The 21,502-nt window shown below is 41.5% G+C and overlaps 2 protein-coding genes across 2 annotated transcripts in view; one reads left to right on the top strand and one right to left on the bottom strand.

Moving 5' to 3' along the window:
- Positions 1–6,665: 6,665 nt before the first annotated feature.
- LOC123599092 lies at positions 6,666–21,367 on the bottom strand. The gene is made up of 2 exons (XM_045480239.1): positions 19,421–21,367; positions 6,666–6,712 (listed from the first exon to the last, which is right to left on the bottom strand). The coding sequence occupies exon 1, from the start codon at positions 21,360–21,362 to the stop codon at positions 20,649–20,651; it is 714 nt and encodes a 237-aa protein (XP_045336195.1). The 5' UTR covers positions 21,363–21,367; the 3' UTR covers positions 6,666–6,712; positions 19,421–20,648.
- The window catches only part of SP3 (Sp3 transcription factor), a 60,695-nt gene continuing 60,528 nt past the window's right edge, over positions 21,336–21,502 (top strand). The window contains exon 1 of the mRNA XM_045480238.1: positions 21,336–21,449. Coding sequence (XP_045336194.1) covers positions 21,443–21,449 — 7 coding nt within the window. The 5' untranslated portion in view covers positions 21,336–21,442. The remainder of the gene's footprint in view (positions 21,450–21,502) is intronic.

Here is a 21,502-nt window from a genome sequence, read left to right as displayed (position 1 = left end):
TGCACTTATTTATATATTTATAGTTGGTGTTATTATTTGTACCTATAGGATAGATAAGGTCTGTTTAAGTTTTTAAATAATTTGGAACTTTTCCTATTTAGGAAAATGAAGAAAATGACATCAGGTCTGAGTCTGGTGGGAAAGTGAAGCACAGTAGTCTTTAGTTAGTTGTTGAAAGTTGGACCATACATCTCAAGAAACCAAATATGACCTTACCTAACTATGGGCATCAGGAAAGTGCTGGTCCCTTACCATAACTCAGGGGCCTTTTGTGGTCCTGCTGGGAACTAATGCACTCTGAATGAAGCTTGTGGTTTTCCTCTTCCAATCCTTCTTCCCTCTCCTGCTCCTCTTGCATGAAAGAAGGAAGCTAAAGCCTCTAACAGTCTTAGTGGTTAAAGGACTTTGTTCCTCCCCTGTGGCCCAGCAACAAGACTATTTTATGGGTTCTTATTTTTAATTTGCTTAAGCTATTAGTTGTTGTTCTGTAATATTTTATTTGTTATAATGTGCTCATTTTCTCTAGAAGCCCCCGAGGGCTGTGTTGCACAGGGTGCAATTTACAAAATAAAGTAAAATAATGTTAATTACGCCCTGGAGGTTGGCACATGTGGACTTAAGAATTATTGCATTAGAAGGGTATCCCTCAGGTCTGTGCATACTCCTAAATATCCGGCCATCAGTCAACTTGCCTGAGCATCCAAATCTGTACCGTCAGTTTGTGATCAAAGGGACTGAAAGTGCCAAAGCTTTGGGTCTCCATGCAATTTGGGACCAAGTAAACATTTCCATGGTGGAAAATGGAAGTGGAGGATCTGAAAGAGCAAGATTTTCTCAGCAGCCAAACTTGCGAGCCCTTTGGAAGGATGGGCGGGTACTACTGATTCTCATTTTGCTCCAGCACTCAGCAATTGAGAAAACAGTATCTGCTCCCTAAACTGTATATTAAAACACTTGCCCCAGTGGGCTTTTTCCCTCCAACGAAATTGTATTTTTTATTTAAAAAAGAAAGAAAACTGGGGCACCTGGTGGCTCAGTCAGTCAAGCGTCCCGCTTCGGCTCAGGTCATGATCTCATGGTTCGTGAGTTCGAGCCCCGCATCAGGCTCTGTGCTGACAGCTCAGAGCCTGGAACCTGCTTCAGATTCTGTGTCTCCCTCTCTCTCCACCGCTGCCCCGTTAGCGCTCTCTCTCTCTCTCATAAAATAAACATTAAAAAAATGTTTTTAAAGAAAACGAATAAATAAAAAAGAAAATGTATTTTTATTCATATGATTATACCTATAGGAATTGGTTTTATTTCTTTGAATTTTAAAATAAGCATGTAAGCCCTCCTCCCAAAGCAGAGTTTTAAGTTCATATTGCTGCTAAATTTAAGATGGAGTTCAATTAGGAACGTTTTCAGGTTGCATGTTAATTGATAATGATCCTTAAAATTTTACACTTCTTTACAGTTTCTAAAAAGCCTTCACAGGCTTGCTCACTTAAGTTTCACAATGTAGAGAGGAAGATGAGGCAGGTTTTATTGTCTCTGCTTTATGGATGGGGAAGCCAAGGCACAGAAAAGTGAAGGATCTTGCCCCAAGTCATAAAACTGTACATGAAGAATGTAAGTCTTCTGATACCAGATCCATGCTTTGCTTAACTGCTAATTAATTAGTTGGTAAGGACTTAGAAGCTAAAGAATTAAGTACATATGTCTTGGATCCTATGGCTTCTTACTAACTTTTACATTTTGTTAACGGTTCTTGAAGAGAACATGTCAAATGGTAAGCAAGCTCAAGCTTCCCAGGCTTTGGGCTCTCTCTGCCCCATATTCACCAGCCGTATTGGCCGAGGCAGCTGTTGTTCCTAATTCTGATATCGAATGAGATCTAGAGGAATTCTCTTTTCTGTTAGCATAGTCCAGCCCAGCTGTGACAACACTGGACACTTTCAAAATTGGCTCATCCTAGTAAACTGAGAAAACAATGATAAAAACCTATACATGGATTCGCTTATGGAACACAGATTTTTAAAAAAATTCTAATTGAACTACATACAGTCTGACTTAGACATGCAAGGACTCTGTTCCCCCAAAGACTTAGCTGAAAACAAACTTATTTGGGGTCCAGAGATGCAAATAATAGAGACAGGCAAGATAATGACCTCCAAGAGTGAAGATCGAGAGAAGATGCAAAATTACCACCAGGACTGACAGATAATCCAAGGATTTTCGTTCTGTTTAACGATGGTTCCCACACATAGGCACCCAATGCATGCTGTTGAAAGATGAATACTCTAAACTTGTGACAAACTATATACACAATGGAAGATTATCTCATTTATTTAGCTATATTCAACCTGAAATTACCCCTGTGTCCTGGGGCTGGTATCTGAGTAGTCATGGTTAATTTGGAACCACTAGCTAAGCTCCTATCCACCTAGCCACTAATTGGCCTGGCCTTCCTCCTCCCACTTGCACTTTCCCTAGTTTGACTCTTGCCTGTGGAATATTTATGTGTCATATTTATGACGCTGCCCACCCTCAGCTAGTAAACATCCCCAGAATAATCATACTGTAACAATTCAGTCATTAAGCTAAAATGGTCAGCAGATCACGCAATCTTCTAGAGCCTTCGGTTGTAGGGAATGAAGGGTGCGTTAATGTGTGGGTGGATATGGAAGTTAAGTAAATATTAAACTGAGAAGTAAAGGAGAGAAAGAGAGCGCCACCGTGTTTCTGTCCGTGCCTCTCTCTGATGATCCGTTTAAAAATACCCTGCAGCTGGTGCGCCTGGGTGGCTCGGTGGGTCGGTCGGTCGGTCGGTCGGTAGGCATCTGACTTCAGCTCGGGTCATGATCTCCCGCAGCTTGTGAGTTCGAGCCCCACATCGGGCTCTGTGCTGACAGCTCAGAGCCTGGAGCCTCCTTCGGATTCTGTGTCTCCCTTTCTCTCTGCTCCTCCCCCACTCATACTCTGTCTCTCTCTCAAAAATAAATAAACATCAAAAGAAAAAAAATTTAAAAATACCCTGCCAGCGTTCTACTCTGAAAACAGACTAAAATGATTCATTAACATCATTTTACATGTAATAATGGCGGTCAGGGTTTTTTGAACACAAGAAAAGCCTGGCACAAACAGGGAACAAACCAAACAGGGTAACGGGCTAGAAAAAAGCTGGCAGCCCTTCCAGAACCTGTGCAGAGCCAACACCAAAGCTCTGAACTGTAGTCCAGCCACACCCCCTCGGAGGCTGGGCCTCCTCGTTGAGCTGTCGTTCACGCAGCTTCAGGCTGCTCTCTCTTTGGTTTACCTCCTCTTTAGAACGCAGTTCTGTAACCTGACGATTTCGCTCTTTAGCTTTGTTCCTACTAGCAGTTGTGGTTTGTTTTTTGTTTTTTGTTTTCTTTTCTACCCACCTCTGTTCTCCCTTGGCCGATGTTTTCTCACGGAAGATTTCCTCGCGAGCCTGCCATCTAGGACGCTGAACATATTGGTTAGCCCCGTGTGTTCCTCCCAAGAGGCTCGTACGTTTACGTAGTGTGCCTTACGTGTGATCCTTACCCTTCAGGCAGTTTACAACCAAATAAAACAGGTAAGGCAGGTAATTAATGCACGATGCATAAAGAAGTAAATCAATTGACTGACAATATAAATGATAAGGAATGCATTTGAAATGCATAATTTACAAGGAAATAGGGCTAGTCTCTAAGTAAAAGGGAATAAAAAGGTCTGGTAGATGGGATGGATTTGTAATTTGTTCATTCCCTTGTCTGTTGAGAACTAAGTCAATATGCTTATTGACACCATAAGAGGGAGAATATGGGGAAGGCATGATTCCTACTCTCAAAGGTTATAGTTTGTAGAAGAGACGTGATGTATGCACACAGGTGGAAAATCTAAGGTAAAAGTGTTGTTATCCGAGGTACACAAACAAGGCCTGGGCCAAGGGAGCAGTGATTTTTGGCTTCGGGAGTGGGAGGGAGGTGGAGACACTTGAGGTGGGCTTGAAGCAGAGGTGGGATTTCATGTTTTCACGTAGCCAGAGTTTCACCAGGTCATGGATGCCTCAAGGTAAAAATAAGTCACATTAACTGAAAGCACAACAAAACAAAACAAAACAAAACAAAACAAAACAGTCTTTCTGGCTTTGCCTATATCGGTCATTATGCCATTCTTACAATCTTATAACATCTGCTTGCCCAATGTTTTCTTGGCAGTTTCTAGTTCTTGGCCTTTTGAGGGTCATCTCCTTTTCTCAAAATCTGAGACACTTAGAGAAACTTTTCCAGAAAAACGTACTCCCAATAAGTACTTTTCAGAAGTGTATGGGACCCTGGTAGCCTATTCTTGGATTCCCAGGAAGCCAGGATCTCCAGTTTAAGAATTCTTGGTGCAGCGAGTCCCTGAAGTGTGGGAGCCCTTGGTGTTCAGAGCTACAGAGCAGGGCCACACTGCCAGAGCCCAGGGAACTCTCATGTGCAGAGAAGCCACCTGTGTTCTCTGGAGTACTCAGTGCCCCTGGTGCTGGCTAATACAGAAAATATTTCTACATAAATCTCAGGGCCAATTTTGGTGCCAAAGCAGTGCTTCCTGCTAGTGTGCATCCATTTGTGTACATAGATACACACACATGCATACACACACACACACACACACGACCAGGATGAGGGACACATTTGTGCAGGGTGTACATATTTTTACAAGTTTCCCTGGTGATTCTGATACCTGTGATGTATCCCCCACACCCACTGCCTTAGGATGTTGTTTTCCATGAGTTTCCTCCAACCCTCATGCTGAGAGACTCCTGGCAGGCCCATCAGACATGCCCGGACGAATCTGAATCCTGGCTCTGAGCCCAGCTTGGGCTCAGGCTGGGACATCCCTCCACTTCCCTTCCATGCTGAATTAATATTGACGCTGAATGGCAAAATAAGGTCACCAACAAGGAAACTCTAGAAAGCAAGCAGTTTACAAGTGCTAAAGAAAATATTTCTATAACACAGCTTCATTGAGCGGGAGCTGGGCTGGAGCCTTTTAGAATCAGCGATGCGACCTAGGGTTGCTGGCTGAATGTTGAGTTGTTCTGATGCACAGCTTCGGGATGAAAGCAGCTTCTGGGACCAGTGAGTAGGTTAGCGGCAAAACCATATTCCATTTCCTATTTTTTATACCATTTAATATCAGTGTGGTATCGCCATCAGGACGGATTATCTGATGGGCAGAGTAAGCATGCGCTTAAGTTCCTGCTCCCACCTTGATCAAGGCCATGAGGGCTCTCGTCTCCGTCGAGGCCCCTTTCTCACCTGGAAAGGGCAGGTCAGGCAGAACCATAAGCAGCGCTTTATTTTTGTAGGGCAGTCTGCGTCTCTCAAGACTTGAGGACAAACACCTGGTTCATAGACCCCAGTACTTCCGAGAAGGATCACATTTCTCACAGTTACTCACAAATACCCACTCTATCTGGGTATCGGGTCAAGCACTTGAGAAAGGAACCATTTATGGTGAGTTTGTGGGAGGGAGACATTCTGGGGAATGTGTGAGGAGGAGGTCTTCCCCAGGCCCCTTGATTCACGGCGCAAAAGTGACTACGTTTACTGTATGTGAGCCAGGCCTTCTTCTTACCTTAAGTTTTTCTCTTTTATTTATTTTTTCTTGGCTTAAGTTTAATGTAAAACGTGAGCCATCCTACATGTTTTCATTTAAAAAAAGAAAAAGAAAAGAGGAAGAAGGCGTTTAAGTCTTTCTGGTTCTTTTTAATAACTTTCAGTCCTGGCATTTGTCCTGAAATTGTCATGACTTGAGATGTCCTAAAATGGAGGCAAGGAGAAGGGGAAATAGAAAGAGAACTCCTGGCCCCCCGGAGCCTGACTTCAGAGGCGGGACTCTCATCCCCGTTTGGAGGGAGCAAGGAGCCTGGGAAGGACTTGGAGGCAGGGGTACTACTCACAAGCGGTGGGCTGGGGGGTCCCCAGTCGGTACAGCCCTACAGCTATTAAAACGGACAGTTTTGAGGCTTGGGAGCTGAATTGTCTTAAAAGAGTTTTTTTGTTTTTGTTTTTGTTTTTTTAACTGAGTTATTACTGTCTTTGGAATTTTTTTTTCCTCGGAGGCCCGAATTTGGCAGCATTCAGGGCAGTGGGCTTTTGAATTTATTTCTTTTTTCTTTCCTAAAGCTTGGGACTGGGAGGACTCAGGGCATTGCCTCACTAGGAAAGAACATACGAACCTGTGCTGAAGTGGTCGCACTGCAGGATTCCTAGACTCACACGAGCTGCCCCGAACTAGAACAACCAGGATTCAGGACTGAGCTCACCATAAAAACAAACGAAAACAAACAAAAAACCGAAAACATCCACTAGAGGCAGAAAACAAATGAGAACACTACATACCTCTGAAAATCAAAACATCATTAAAAGGCAAACGAAAAACAGGTAAAGAAAGGTATGTATTTGAAACCTCTATGAGAGAAGTTTAATGTCATTAATGTGCACTTTTATTTATTTATTTATTTATATATATATTTTTTAAAGTTTATTTATTTTTGGGACAGAGAGAGACAGAGCATGAACGGGGGAGGGGCAGAGAGAGAGGGAGACACAGAATCGGAAACAGGCTCCAGGCTCTGAGCCATCAGCCCAGAGCCCGACGCGGGGCTCGAACTCACGGACCGCGAGATCGTGACCTGGCTGAAGTCGGATGCTTAACCGACTGCGCCACCCAGGCGCCCCTAAGGTGCACTTTTAAATCAAGAAGAAAGTGATGGATGCCCTGAGGGGAAGTTGGATTTTTATTTTTTAATTTTTAAATTTATTTTAAGTTCATTTTTAAAAGTAATCTCTACACCCGACGTGGGGCTTGAACTCACAATCCCGAGAGGGAGAGTCCCACAGTCCACCGGCTCAACCAGCAGGCACCCTGGACGTTGGATTTTAAAGTGTGTACACAAGTGTAGTATAAGAAATACAAACGGCACTAACCATATAAAAATGCTCACCCTGTGGGTGGGAGGATGGGCTAAACGGGTGAGGGGCATTAAGGAGGGTACTTGTTGGGATGAGCCCCGGGTGTTATATGTAAGTGGTGAATCACCAAATTCTGTTCCTGAAATCATTATTACGCTATCTGTTAACGACTGTGGATTTAAGTTAAAAAAACAAAAAACAAAAAGCAAACCTCACCCTAGCAGAGACAGACCTATAAATACAGAGAACAAACTGATGTTTGCCGGAGGGAAGGAGGGGGTGGACAAAATGGTTGAAGGGGAGTGGAGATACAGGCTTCCAGTTATGAGATGATTAAGTCACGGGAATGAAAGGCAGCATAGGGAATATAGTGAATGCTATTGTAATGGTGTTGTATGTTGACAGATGGCAGTTACTCTTGCGGTGAGCATATCATAACTTACAACAGAGATGTTAGATCACTGTGGTATACACCTGAAACTAATGTAACACTGGGTGTCGACGATACTTCAGTAATAATATAAAAAAATGCTCACCTCCACTGTAGTCAAAGAAATGCAACTTTTTAAAGTGCCATATTTTGGGGGCGCCTGCGTGGCTCGGTCGGTTCAGCGTCCGACTTCAGCTCAGGTCATGATCTCACACTCCGTGAGTTCGAGCCCCGCGTCGGGCTCTAGCCTGGAGCCTGCTTCAGATTCTGTGTCTCCCTCTCTCCCTGCCCCTCCCCCACTCTCACTCTGTCTCTGTCTCTCTGTCTCTCTCAAACATAAATATTAAAAAAAAGAAAAAAGAAAAGAAAAATAAACGTTCCTACCTTTGTTTAGCTGAACAGTGATGTAGTTTTACCCTCTGAGGATAGTATCAGTGGAGAAGGCTGTGGGTAATGAGTCCAAGTTATGTGTCATTTTCAAAGTTTAAAGAAGAATTTTTTGAATTTGAAGCAATGTGATTTTGCCCTTTGTAGAATAGTAATGTGAGAACTCTATCTATAATAAAAAAATTTACTCTAACTCTTGGACAAGTGATTTTATCTTTTAAAAATTAAAACGATATTCGGAAGAACTTAAAGTCCACCATGGCTAGTGTAGCCAAGAAAATCAGCATGACCTTTGCAGAATTAAAAAATAAATTAGGGTCCCAAAGCTCCTAAGACCAGTCTAAATATGAGAAAAATATCAGACAAATCCGAACCGAGATTCTACGAAATACTTCACAATTATTCCTCAAAAAAGTCAAGGCCGTAAGAAGTGAGGAAAGAGTGAGAAACTGTCACAGGACGGAGGACATGAAGACATGACAACTAGACACAGGTATCCTGAATCAGATCCTGGAACAGAAAAGAAGGACGTTATTGGAAAAACTGGTGAAATCCAAATAAGGTCTGGAGTTTGGTTGGTAGTAACTCCCCAGTGTTGGTTTCTTAGTTTTGACGCAAAGACCACAGTAGTTTAAGATGTTGACGTAGCAGGTGACCAACCATCCCTGTTTGCCTGGGAGAGCGATTTCTTGGAATATGGGACTTTTGGTGCTAACACCAGGGCAGTCACAAGAAAACTGGGATGATTGGTCAGTCCCCATTAGGGGCAACTGGCTTAGTGGTAGATGGGAACTCTGCATTATCTTTATAACTTTTTATAAGTCTGAAAGTATTCACAAATAAAACATTAATCAAAAAACCAACAAAATAAATTAAAAACAAAATATAAACAAACTAGGGATAACTGACTAATAATGGGATAATAGGCTAAAGAAGTTAAATATCCATCTATCGAATAAATGTCGTGAAGTCATACTCTGTGCTAAGTTTTCTGCTCATCCCTGCTTTTGAGTGGACAAAGCAGATATACCCAGATATACACTGCTCTCTTTTATTATCTTGCTGTGTTTCAGAGATATGTGTTTGTGGGGAACCCTGTGGGTTTATTCACTTGCCTTTTTACGCCTTCACTTTGAACATATAAGCTTTAAATAGTTTATACTTCCTTCCATTCCATTGCTTTATTGATGGATTTTACCTGCTTTCAAAATATTCATTGCTTGGCCTTTATTCATATGCTCTCATCTCCTCCTCGAAAAAGTTTCCATGATGAGTTAAACCTCCCCTATGTACAGGTTCCAGTCCCTATGCGCTTCTTCTGGTCTTTCACTTTCAGTATTCCTATCAGATTTTTCATTTTTATTTTATTTATTTATTTATTTATTTATTCATTTTTTTAACGTTTATTTATTTTTGAGACAGAGAGAGAGACAGAGCATGAACGGGGGAGGGGCAGAGAGAGAGGGAGACACAGAATCGGAAGCAGGCTCCAGGCTCCGAGCCCTCAGCCCAGAGCCTGACGCGGGGCTCGAACTCACAGACCGCGAGATCGAGACCTGAGTCCAAGTCGGACGTTTAACCGACTGAACCACCCAGGCGCCCCTCCTATCAGATTTTTTAAAGTGAAGATTTTCTCTATTTGATTTTTTTCTCCCATTAAACAAACAGATATAATTTACATTCACTGAAACTCACTCTTTTTAGGCATAATTCTATGGAGTTTTGACTACTAGATTTTGACTATTGTATTTCAAGTTATTTTTTCCTGATTCTTAATAGATGCTTGAATTCACCAATAAAGGTGACTTAAAATACTTACAGACTGTCTATATCAGTTATAATAAACAAAACCCTCGTTAAATTCTTGATCATTCCCTAAATATCCCTTTTCTCCTGCATATAAAATTCAGAATTTTTTTTTTGTAATTTTAAAAAGTGTTTATTTATTTTTTAAGTGATCTTTACATCCAATGTGGGGCTTAAACTCACAACCCTGAGATCAAGAGTTGTATGCTCTACCAAGTGAGCCATCCACGTGCCCCTAAAACTTAGAAGTATCAAGTATAATTTCCATGGAGGATAAGACCTTGGTAAACTTTGTAGAAAATCAATGATTGGAAGTATCAGAAAGTTATTATTTAATTCAAAGAGTCAGCATGGATTCACATCTCATCTGCCTCAGTGATGTGAAATATAATGACAAATATCAGCTGAGGGAAGCCATGAGCCAATTACTTGGGATAAAGCACCATGAAAAGAATATACCAACAAGTAATCTAGAAGTTAGAGAAGTATGGTATAGGGATGAACTACTTAAGTAGATTAAACACTGACTTTGATATCAACGTGTGGAAGAGTTTGGAACAGATGGATTACAAAGCTCCAGGGATCAATATTAGGACCAATTTTTTTTTTTCATTTTATATCTCATTGACTTAGAAGAAGGAACATGCAGTAAGCTGGTCATACAAAACCAGAGGGAGGGGCAGTCAATACAAAGAAGGAATGAAATGACTTGACTAGACTAGTAACATAAGCAGATAAGTGGCTTATTCAGTTCAGTGTGGAGGAAATATGAAGTAGAAAGATTATCTCACGGTAGTATGAAATCAGAATTTTCAAAATAGAGTAAAAAAAAGGAAAAACTCATTAGATGTGTACATGATTGTGCTAGAAATAAATAAAAAGCATTCAAATGCTATGAGTGAGGCAGGAATATTGACTGCAGAATTTAAATATTCATGTAAATGTTAATATTTCAATAAAAATATTAGTTATATTTTTAATGTACTAGACTGAGCAAATAACTCACTGGAATATATATAATTAGAGCAAATATAATGACACTTGCTCTCACGTATGGTAGAACCCTTAAATTATGAGTGGCCTGTCAATACCAGAAATAAATTAGTTGACCGGGTCACGTAACTTATTATTTATTATGCTTTACAACTTACATACATGCTACACATATTGTATATATTTCAAATGGCATATAACAAAAACATTTAAAGATTTCCTTATGAGTTTCTGCTGATGTGTTCAGCTGGTGAATACTAGTTTTGTGGCCGCTTTACAACTAGCAGGTCATTTTATTAGCAGTTTCTCCATTAAAATAAGAAGTCTGAAACTTTAATCCCAACAATCCAAATGTGTGGTTTATTGAAATCAGTGAATAATTCAACAAATATTTATTGGTTATCTTCGATTTGCTCACCGCCGTAGATCTGTTTCTTGAACTCTTTTATTAAACAAGATAGGTGTTTTGATAAAGCATACAAATCTACCATTTTTCTTTAATATTGGAAATTCAAATAAGTTCATGCCATAGCTTTAAGAAAAATGTCCCAGGGGCACAAATGAAGAGCTATATTGTTTTCATTTTTTTTTATTTTTTTTTTTTCAACGTTTATTTATTTTTGGGACAGAGAGAGACAGAGCATGAACGGGGGAGGGGCAGAGAGAGAGGGAGACACAGAATCGGAAACAGGCTCCAGGCTCTGAGCCATCAGCCCAGAGCCTGATGCGGGGCTCGAACTCACGGACCGCGAGATCGTGACCTGAGCTGAAGTCGGACGCTTAACCGACTGCGCCACCCAGGCGCCCCGGTATATTGTTTTCAAACCATACCCCTCTCCTTCCTTGATTCAGGGAAGTCAGGGAAGCTGATACATCATGCTTGTACACAATATGTATATAATTTAAACAGTGGTGACAGCCCTGTCTTGAATTAAGGGTACATATTCAAATGTAACGGAAAGTTAAAGGGGAGGGAATAACCAATTGTTGGAAGCAATGGCTTTACGGCAGAGGTTAAGACTTGAAAGGAAGCTTGAAGGCATGTGAGAATTTGTATGAGAGCAGGAGAGTGGGAAGCACAGTCCTGGTGGGAAGGGTGATTAAACACAGGGCAGTGAGGAGTTGCAAGAGAGACCCTGTGTTTGTTACATCTTGGGAATGACTTAACATTTTTAAAAAACTTTCCTTATGTTGATTTGTGAGAGAGAAAGAATCCCAAGCAGGCTCTACACCATCAGCACAGAGTCCCATGCGGGGCTTGAACTCACAAACCTGAAAGCACGACCGAGCCAAAGTCAAGAGTCAGGTGCTTAACCTACCGAGCCACCCAGGCACCCCAGGAACCACTAACATTTTAAAGCAAGGTAAAAGAAGATTACTTTGGCGGCAGATGCAGAACAGAAAGGATCAGGGAAAGTCTGGAGTACTCTAGAGTTACGGAAGGCCAGCCCAGGGCAGAGCATGCTTTGATCTCTTTCAGAAGGAGCTGACTGCCCCTCAGTGATTTCTGAATTCAGAGGGCACTGCTTTGGCAACGCATCTAGTGAACTTTAGACTTTGTTATTTCTTTTCTATATTATCTGAATTTCATATGTTATTAATATTTTGTCTTTTAATTAGATTATCTGCTTCTTGAGGGTGGAGGTCATGCAGTATCTGGCAGGGTGGGGTTCAGTAAATTTTGTGGGCTCAATGGGCAGATAGCTGAGACATTCTGCAGGAAGACTTGTTAGCACCTGGTAACAGGCTGCCAATGGGAGAAGAAAGAGATGTGACAGGGGTAATTTCACGTGTGGGCATGTGAGAAAATGCTGAGGACACTGTTGTCAGAGACAGGAATGTCATAAGGGAAAGGGGGGCTGGTTCCGTAGAGTTATGGGTTCAGCTTTGAATATTCTGAGTTTGAGGTAAATGTTGAGACATTAAGAGAATTGTTATTTTATTTTTTATTATTTACTTATTTATTAAGAAAAAATTTTTAATGTTTATTGTTGAGAGAGAGACAGAGACAGAGACAGAGCCTGGGGGGGGGGGGGGAAGGTGGCAGAGAGACACAGAATCTGAGGCAGGCTCCAGGCTCTGAGCTGTCATCACTGAGCCCCATGTAGGGCTTGAACTCACGAACTGTGAGATCATGACCTGAGCCGAAGTCAGATGCTTAACCAACTGAGCCATCCATCCAGGCGCCCCTTTATTTTTTTTTAATGTTTATGTACATTTGAGAGAGAGAGAGAGAGAGAGACCGTGCACAAGCCAGGGAGGGGCAGAGAAAGACGGAGACAGAATCTAAAGTAGGCTCTCTAAGCTGTCAGCACAGAGCTCGACGCGGGACTCGAACTCATAAACTATGAGATCGTGAATGAGACTGTGTCCTAAGCTGAAGTCTGACACTTAACCAACTGAGTCACTCAGGCACCCGAAGAGATTAAGAGAATTTTTAGTGCTTGAGGAAGTCAAGGTGACAGGAGGCAATTAAAGATAAGATTTGGGGATTAAATTTAGAGACATGGCTGAAGTTCCGAGAATGGTTCAGCTTCCAGAGGATGAGTTTTAAAGATAAGTTCAGGAAATCAAAAACTGAGTCTGAAGTAATGTTTTTGTATTTAGGACCTAGGAGGAGAAAAAGAAACTTGAAAGCTGCACTGTCCAATATGGTAGTCACTAGTCACACACAGACATTTAAATTTAAATTAATGAGTATTAAATACAATGAAAAATTCAGTTCTTTGGTCATACTCGCTGTATTTCAAGTGCTCAACAGCCCCATGTGGTAGGTGGCTACCTAATGGACAGTGCGATCAGAGTGCTTCCATCATCACAGATAACATTACTGGACAGCATTGAGAAGTAATGGAGAAATACTCATTTGGGAGAAAACCAGAGAGCAGATGACCTTTGAAGGGAGGAGAGAGTTTTAAGGATTAAGTGTCAAATGCTAAGAAACCTGAAAAAGAATGAAAATCAGAGCGGATGGGGAACCCATGGTTTTGCAATGAGGAAGTCATTGGCAACCTTTCAGACAGCAATTTTGAGTAGCATGGTAGGCACAGAAACTGAGTATAGCATTAAATTAGGGAGGCAGTAGGTAGAAAGCTATTGAGACCTCGGAGAAGGAAGGGAAAGAAAGAAAGAAGACAATAATTCAAGAAAACTTCAGAGTCACAAGGAGGCTTTTTAAGGATGGGGAGACTGTTCATGTTTGAAGTTAAGTGCACCTATGAAGATGGTAAGGGCTCCATCTAGGAAAAGCTCCCTGGTTTTTCTCTTTATTCTCACATTCACGATGCTCAGAACATTCTCCCTTCTGGTACCAAATGTGCATGTTTATGCCCACACCAACCAACACCAGTTGAGTGCCTTACAGTTCAGTTCAGTTCTGGCACCATCTACCTGGAGTTAGTGTCAGACCTCATAGTTTAAGGGCTCAATCTCGCAAGACTGTCCTGATGTTAGAGACCAATTCACCAGTTTCTTTGGGTTTGTCTTTCTTTCTTTCTTTCTTTTTGTTTTTTGTTTGTTTGTTTTGTTTTGTTTTGTTTTGTTTTTGGGAGAAAGCGCCAGGGAGCATGTTCCTATGGGGGGGTGGCAGAGGGAGAGAGAAAGAGTCGGAAGTAGGCTCCATGCCCAGCAGGGAGCCTGACATGGAGCTTGATCTCACTACCATGAGATCATGACCTAAGCCCAAATCAAGAGTTAGACGCTTGACAGACTAAGCCACCCAGGTGCCCTGAATTGCAAGTGCTTTGGACCAACAGGCTATAAATCAGGGTTCCCACAACTTCCTCCTAGGATTAGATAATTTGCTAGAATGTCTCACGGAACTCAGGGAAACACTTACTTACCTTTACCAGTTTACCACAAAGGATGCAGATAAACAGATGAAGAGACACATAGGGCAAGACAGGGCGAATGGGGGGCTTAGCTTCCATACTCTCTCTGGGCATGCCACCTTTCTAGCAACTTCATGAGTTCAGCAACCTGGAAGGCTCTTCAAACTCTGTACTTAGAGGATGCTTATGGAGCCTTCATCACATAGGCATGTCCAATTATTAACTCATTTTCCAGTACCTTTCCAGGGGGTGGCGGTAGGGCTGAAAGTTCTAAGCCTCTAATCATGGCTTGGTCTTACTAGTGACCAGCCCCTGTCCAGGAGCCCACCCCAAGTCACCTCATTAGAACAAAAGATGCTCCTATCATCTAGGACATTCCAAGGGATTTAGGTGCTCTGTGTCGAGATCCAGGGTCAAAGATCAAATATTTGAACACAAGATGTACCTAGAGTTAGATGTACCTTCTTATCGCTTAGGAAATCACAAGAGTTTTAGGGGCTCTGTGCCAGGAGCCAGGTGCAGAGGCCAATATATGTTTTTTCTATTATTTCACAGGCTTCCAAATCCATGCCCTACACTCGTTTCTCTTTTTAGCTCTGGGTTCAAATTTACAATAGTCTCTTAGATATTTCATGGATATCCTCCTAGCCCCTCCAACTCAACACATCTAAAATGAAACTCATGATTGTCCAACCCATACCCATTCCCATTTTTTATATTCCTCGTTCTAACGCATCTTTCCAGTTACTAAAGCTGGAAAACTTAGTCATATGTGAATCATTCTCTTCCTCCCCTCCCCTCCTTCAGTCAATCAGTTGCCTGGGCATGTTTATTTTACTACCTCTGCCATAGACTCATTTATTAATTTATTCTCCTTGTTTAAAGTTATGATTATGAAGTATTTCAGGCAAACAGTAGTAATAGAGGACAATACCAGAATAACATACTCAGCATAACTGAAGTAAAACTTGCAAATACAAAGCGTCTTGAGAAAGCCATTCAGATCTCATTCTCCTCTCCACACCCAGGGTTGTCACCACTTAAAATTTAGCATTTGTGGGGCGCCTGGGTGGCTCAGTCAGTTAAGCGTCCGACTTCAGCTCAGGTCATGATCTCCCAGTTCATGGGTTTGAGTCCCACGTTGGGCTCTGTGCTGACAGCTCAGAGCCTGGAGCCTGCTTCGGATTCTGTGTCTCCCTCTCTCTGCACCCCCCCGCCCCCCAACTTGTGCTCTCTTTATTTCAAAGATAAACATTAAAAAAATAAAATTTAGCGTCTATCATTCCCATGCAAGATGTTATAGTTTTATTCCACATGTAGTGCAGAATATAAGTTGGTATGTTTTTCAACTCCATATATATAAAGTTTATACTGTTTATCCTGCTGTAACAAGCTTTTTTCACTTAACGTTACTGAGATTTATCCATAATGAATCATCTTTTTTCATTTATTTTAAATGTTACTTAATGAATACACCATAACTTATTAATCATTGTGGATTATACTATATATTATAAATACAATATATATAGATGTATGTGTATGTATAATTGCATTTATTTTGTACTCCACCTCTTGGGTTGAAACGGAATGATGACATGGTGTGACATTTCAACCATTTTAGTGGTAATTGGAAAACTTCTATTCCTTCAGGTAAAAACTGTTTTCAATACTTTATACAGTTCTATCCAGCTTTTTCCCTGCCACCTGATTCTTTTTTTCCCTTTTCTCTTACTTTCTGTAACTAGGCCTTGGGTATGGTTGGCTCTTTTGGGAATACAGTTTGCCCTTGAACATGGGGTTAGGGGCGCTGACCCCTTGCACAGTTGAAAATCTGCATATACCCCTACAACCTAACTATTTTAAATCCCCTAACTTAACTATTTAAATCCCCCTAACTTAACTATTAATGGCCTGCTGTTGACTGGAAGCCTTGCCGATAACATAAACAGTCGATTAACTCATATTTGGTATGTTATATATATTATACACTGTATTCTTACAATAAAGTAAGGCGAAGAAATGATATTAAAAATCATGAGAAAAAACACTTACAGTACTGTACTGTATTTACTGAAAAAAATCTGCATAAAGTGGACTGATGTAGTTCAAACCCGTGTTGTTCAAGGATCCACTGTAGTTGATGGATATGTCTGGATTACAGGATTAAAGGATAGAAAAAATTCTATTAAAAGACAGTGAATCATGAAATAAAGTATGAATATAGTTCAGGTTGAAGGTTGTTTCTCATCATTTAAGGACATCATACCTTAGTGGAATCAGGCTAGTAGTGTCATTTGTTAAGTATGGCTACCTCATCAATTTGCTAATTTACAACCAAGAGACTTTCTAGCATTTTATATTATTCTAAGAAAGGCAATTAAGAAGATGCTATAATTCAAAGACACATTTTTTTAAAAGTTTATTTTGAGGGGGGCGAGGGGCAGAGAGGGAGAGAATCCCAAGCAGGTGCTGCACTGTCAGTGTGGAGCCTGGTTTGGGGTAACACGGGGCTCAAACTCAGGAACCATGAGATCATGACCTGAGCCAAAACCAAGAGTTGGATGCTTAGCCGATTGAGCTGCCCAGATGCCCCATTTGAAGACAGATTAACAAGGTAGAAATACATAAACCATCTTTTTTCAGAAAATTGCAATGACTCAGAAATCTGTCAGCGCACTTAGCTTCCTAGACTGATATTAAGATGGTTTCATAAGTGTTATGGGCAATTAGAAAGTTTAGAATATCTAGGTATGTCAATAAGTTAGATCAAGAGAATGAGATCCCTTGAATTATGAAAAGATGAGTCCTTTTGTACTAGGATGATATTCATTAATGAATGAATGAATGAATGAAAATGAGGGTCTAACTTACTTGGGAAAAGTGATTTTGAAAGAGGAGGATTATTATAAGGTTGAACAAATTTTATCATATAGTATTTATTGGTTTAATTCATCATTTGTTTTCCCACAAGATAATTATCTTGACAATCTTTCTGCTTAATTTTAAACATCCACAATGTGTTAGGTATTGGTTAAAGCATTCAAAATATGATCCCTGACACATGGAGTTCACACCCTAAGACTTGCTTTAAAGATGATCTTCCTCAGGCACCTGGGTAGTTCATTTGGTTAAGCATCTGACTCTTGATATTGGCTCAGGTTGTGATTCCGGGGCTCTGCGCTCAGCATGGAGCCTCTTTCTCTCCCAGACCTATCTCCCCCCTTGTGTGTTCTTTCTCTAAAATAAAAAAAAAAAATTTAAATGATCTTCCTTATACATATGTACCTATTTTATCTACTTTATTGCATATGTGTATGAGGGGTTTGTTTGTTTGTTTTTGAGTATAAATCTCTACACCGACTGTGGGGCTCAAACTCAGGACCCTGAGGTCAAGAGTCCCATGCTGTACCATCTGAACCAGCCAGGTACCCCTATTGTGTTTTATCTTTTCTTTTTTCCTTAATAGGTAGATGAAACTCTTAAACTGGTGATTTAAGAAAACTTGATATGTTGATTGGTGAAACTGACACATGTGGGTTTAAATCCTGATTCTGCCACCTATTTGAAAAATAACACGGAACAAGTCCCATAATCTTGCTTAACCTCAGTTTCCTCATCTATAAAGTGATAAGTCTATGATACATATCTCCTAAGGCTGTGAGGATTAAAAATGTGAAGGAGTTGGCACATAGGAAAAGCCCCAAAATACTCTCTCTTTTGGTAGATTAAGAAAAAATAAGAAATATGTCTTTGAGGTATGTATTTTTTGTTTTTCTTTTTTGAGGTATATTTTTAATAAGGTAGGGAAGATAGAAAGTATGAAGGGGGTTAAGTATCCTAGTCAATGTCAACCAGAATGTTTCTGAAATATGATAGTGATTATGTAAATAGAACTTGAAGATTCTTGAAATCCAGTGTGAACAGGTTAAAGAGATCCAGGGGTAGGTAAGAGGAGGGTCACAATCATAGCAACAAAGGTTATGTCAAAGAGACATTGATTTAGGTATAACTATTAAAAATTGCCATTTAGATGAAAATGGTTGAGTATTGGCAGTTTCATATGGTCCACTTACAGATGCTCAGGAAGGAAGAGAAGCAGTAGAGACTATGAGGGAAAGGGAAGAGTCCTTCAGCTGTGGCGCAGTTCATCGGGGCTGTTGCTGTTTTTAATACAGAATGGCTAGGCTCTTACAGATGTGAATCAAGCATTATTTAGTAGCCTCTTCTCTTTGTAGAGAAAAAGGGGGTTGAAGATGGGTTAAAGTTCATGGATTGGGTGTAGAAATCTTTTAGGCCCTTTGACATTTATGTTTCCAAAGGATTTCAGAAAACTTTACACAAAGACATAGAAGATACAAAAATAAGTGAGGAAATTGAGGATAAAGGAAAATATAGTAACACCCAGATCTCCTACTGTGATGTAAAACAGTGGCCAGCACAGAACTTCCTGCAGTCATCTTTGCAAAGGAGAAAGTATAAATGATGTCCAGCATGGTGCTTCCCTTCGTAATAAGCAACTGCAGTTCTGGATTCTTATGTAATGTGGCAGTAGATTCTACTGAGAAAACCCTGCTATCTTTTAATTAACATAAGCTGTACTTCAAGATTTGACTACAGTGCTGGAATAGCCAAGAAAAAGGTATTCTGTCCAGAGACTGTCTTCATTTCCAGCCTTAAGATATTGCATGACGATCACTCTTTTAAGTGTGGGCTGAGGGGGTCCTCTGAATCTGATTATGTAGTAGTAATACTTTTGGTATATATAGCTCTTAAAAGCGCTGCATTAAAAGCAGAATAGTTAGCTCTGGTAGGTTATTTTCCCTTTTCAGAAAGATTAAATGAGTGAGGTATTTTTGCATCTTGTCAGAATGGTCTATGAACCAAAGAGGTTTGAAAATGATTTCTCCATTCCATTTGTCAGTTGGCACCAATGAGGAAATGAATTCCTGTGGCCAAATACTTTGCTCTCTATAGGTGGCTGGACTAAGACTTTGCAAAAGGGGCACGTAGGTGGTATCTTAGACTCATAAAACACATTGCCACTCTTAGAGAAACAGCTGAAAATCCCTCTTCTAGGGACAGAATGATCCTCTATCCAACATATCCATGCCAGAAAAGTGACAATACCGTGACGTTCCTCCTCTCCTACTCCACTTTTCTCAGGTCTGTCCTCCTCTTCAAGCTTCCCATTCCTCCCCCATCCCAAGCCAGCTTATTCTGATGCTTTAATTTTCCTTTAAAAAACTTAAGGGTAAAATAGTACAGCATTTATACTACTCGCCTTTTAAAGTTATTCTTCTATTTAAATATGAGACCAAAGGTCTTACTATTAGATGAGATCAACTTGAAATTCTGAATTTCAAGTCTTGTTTTTGCATGTTTGTGGTTTTTAGGTTATTTCCCTAGAAGTTATGTCTTTTGTACATTAAGTGCCAAATATAGTGTTTTTGATCCTATGAGTATAGATTACAAGTATAAGTGCCTTAGAATCGAGGTGCAAATTTAGTGTCTCACAAACGGGCTAAGAATTGTAGTTAGCACACACAAAATCTAGTTCAATTGCTTGGACTGCACAACTCTATCACACAAAATACAATAATTGAAACATTAATTCTTGTTTGAGTTAGATTTCTAATAAAAAGGGTTATTGTGGACAGCGTTTCCACCTCTTGAATTTAACCTTTCTTGGCAATTAAATCTAAAGGTCATACGCAGAAATGTTAGTTGGCAAAACACACACACACACACACACACACAAACACAAAGCCTAAGCATTACCCTCCCTCCGGGACAAAAGCAAGATATGAAGGGTGATTAGGGCAAAGTAGTGTTAAACTAATCCAATACGTGAAATGAGATTTTAAAGTAAATAACTAAAATGTTCCAAGAAAAAATACTAAGAATCACTGTTTTTAAGATGTTGGTAATAGTTGGTGGGTTTTTTCGGATGTTGACTTGTTACCAAGATGATCCAAAAGCAGGGAATAATATATGTTTGACCAGCAAAATGATTGAGTGGATTTAAAAAAATTATTCTGCCCCGTTGAATATATATACTCGCTACGTACCAAATGAGATACACTTTAAGTGCCTGTTTTGGTGCCACTGGCCAGAATGAAAAAAGTTCTCCCTTTAGTGAGGTGAACTGAGATTTTTGTTTTCAATGCCTGCCTCCAGGGTACGTACAAGTGGGAGACGCGTGGAAAACCTGGGGCTAAGGGGGATGGGAACGAGATGGCTCTGACTGTGAATCTAAGAGCTGAATGTGTGAGAGAGAAAATCCTCCTCCAGCCTCGGAGGGGGTGTCTCCCCCAATACCAACTCCCTCCCCCCGGGCTCGTGGGGCGGGTCTGGTTTGCTCAGTAGCTGCAGCGGCCGTAGCGGCAGCCCCGGGGCTGAGCGGCGGCGGCCTTCTGGCAGCGCAAAGCGGCGGCTCCGAGAGCGTGAGGCCCTGGGGAGAACCGGCGGAGGCTGCTGTCGGGATGGAGGAAGCGTCGAGTGGAACCGGGGCCGCCGGGGACGGATTTCCTCCCCGGCCCAGCTCTCTACAGCTTGGCTGGGCCTGCTCCAAGCACCTGCGAGGTGAAAGAGGCCTGCGTCTGGGGCCTGGCAGCGGCAGCCGGCGAGCAAGGCGGGCACAGCGGGGTAACAGTCGAGCCGTAGCCGCTCTCGGGAACCTACGCCGCCACGGCCGCTTATTGTCTCTCTCTTTCCACCCGGGGGCAAACAGGAAGCGCGCCGGCTGACCGAGCGACTGACGGGCATCCGGGCCAATGAGCACTGCCGACCAAGAGAGTGGCGGCGAATGAGCGCGGAGAAGAGAGGCGGGACTTCCGGGCGGGCTGTCACCCTCTTCCCCCCTTTTGGGCTGGAGGCTCCACCTTTTGTGTTTCCCGCACAGTCAATCAAAATAGGAAAAAAAAATCCCCGGACCGCTCCGGCCGTGTCCGCCGCCGCTTCCCGCATCCTCTCCCGCCGCCGCCGCCTTCGCTCCTCACCATGTGTAAGGCGGCGGGGAGCCCCGCCTGAGGTGCCCTAAACACACTATGACCGGTACGTAAAGCCGAGAGAGAGCAACCCTTGCTGCCGCCGCCGCTGCCGCCGCC

The sequence above is a fragment of the Leopardus geoffroyi genome, chromosome C1, assembly GCF_018350155.1.
Source record: "Leopardus geoffroyi isolate Oge1 chromosome C1, O.geoffroyi_Oge1_pat1.0, whole genome shotgun sequence".
NCBI lineage: Eukaryota > Metazoa > Chordata > Mammalia > Carnivora > Felidae > Leopardus > Leopardus geoffroyi.
The sequence above is the reverse complement of the archived record's forward strand: the minus strand, read 5'-3'. Positions and strand labels throughout refer to the sequence as shown.

What these genes read in the sequence shown, in the direction of transcription:
- LOC123599092 (XM_045480239.1), bottom strand. Translation starts at nt 21,362, where the DNA reads ATGCGGGAAGCGGCGGCGGACACGGCCGGAGCGGTCCGGGGATTTTTT.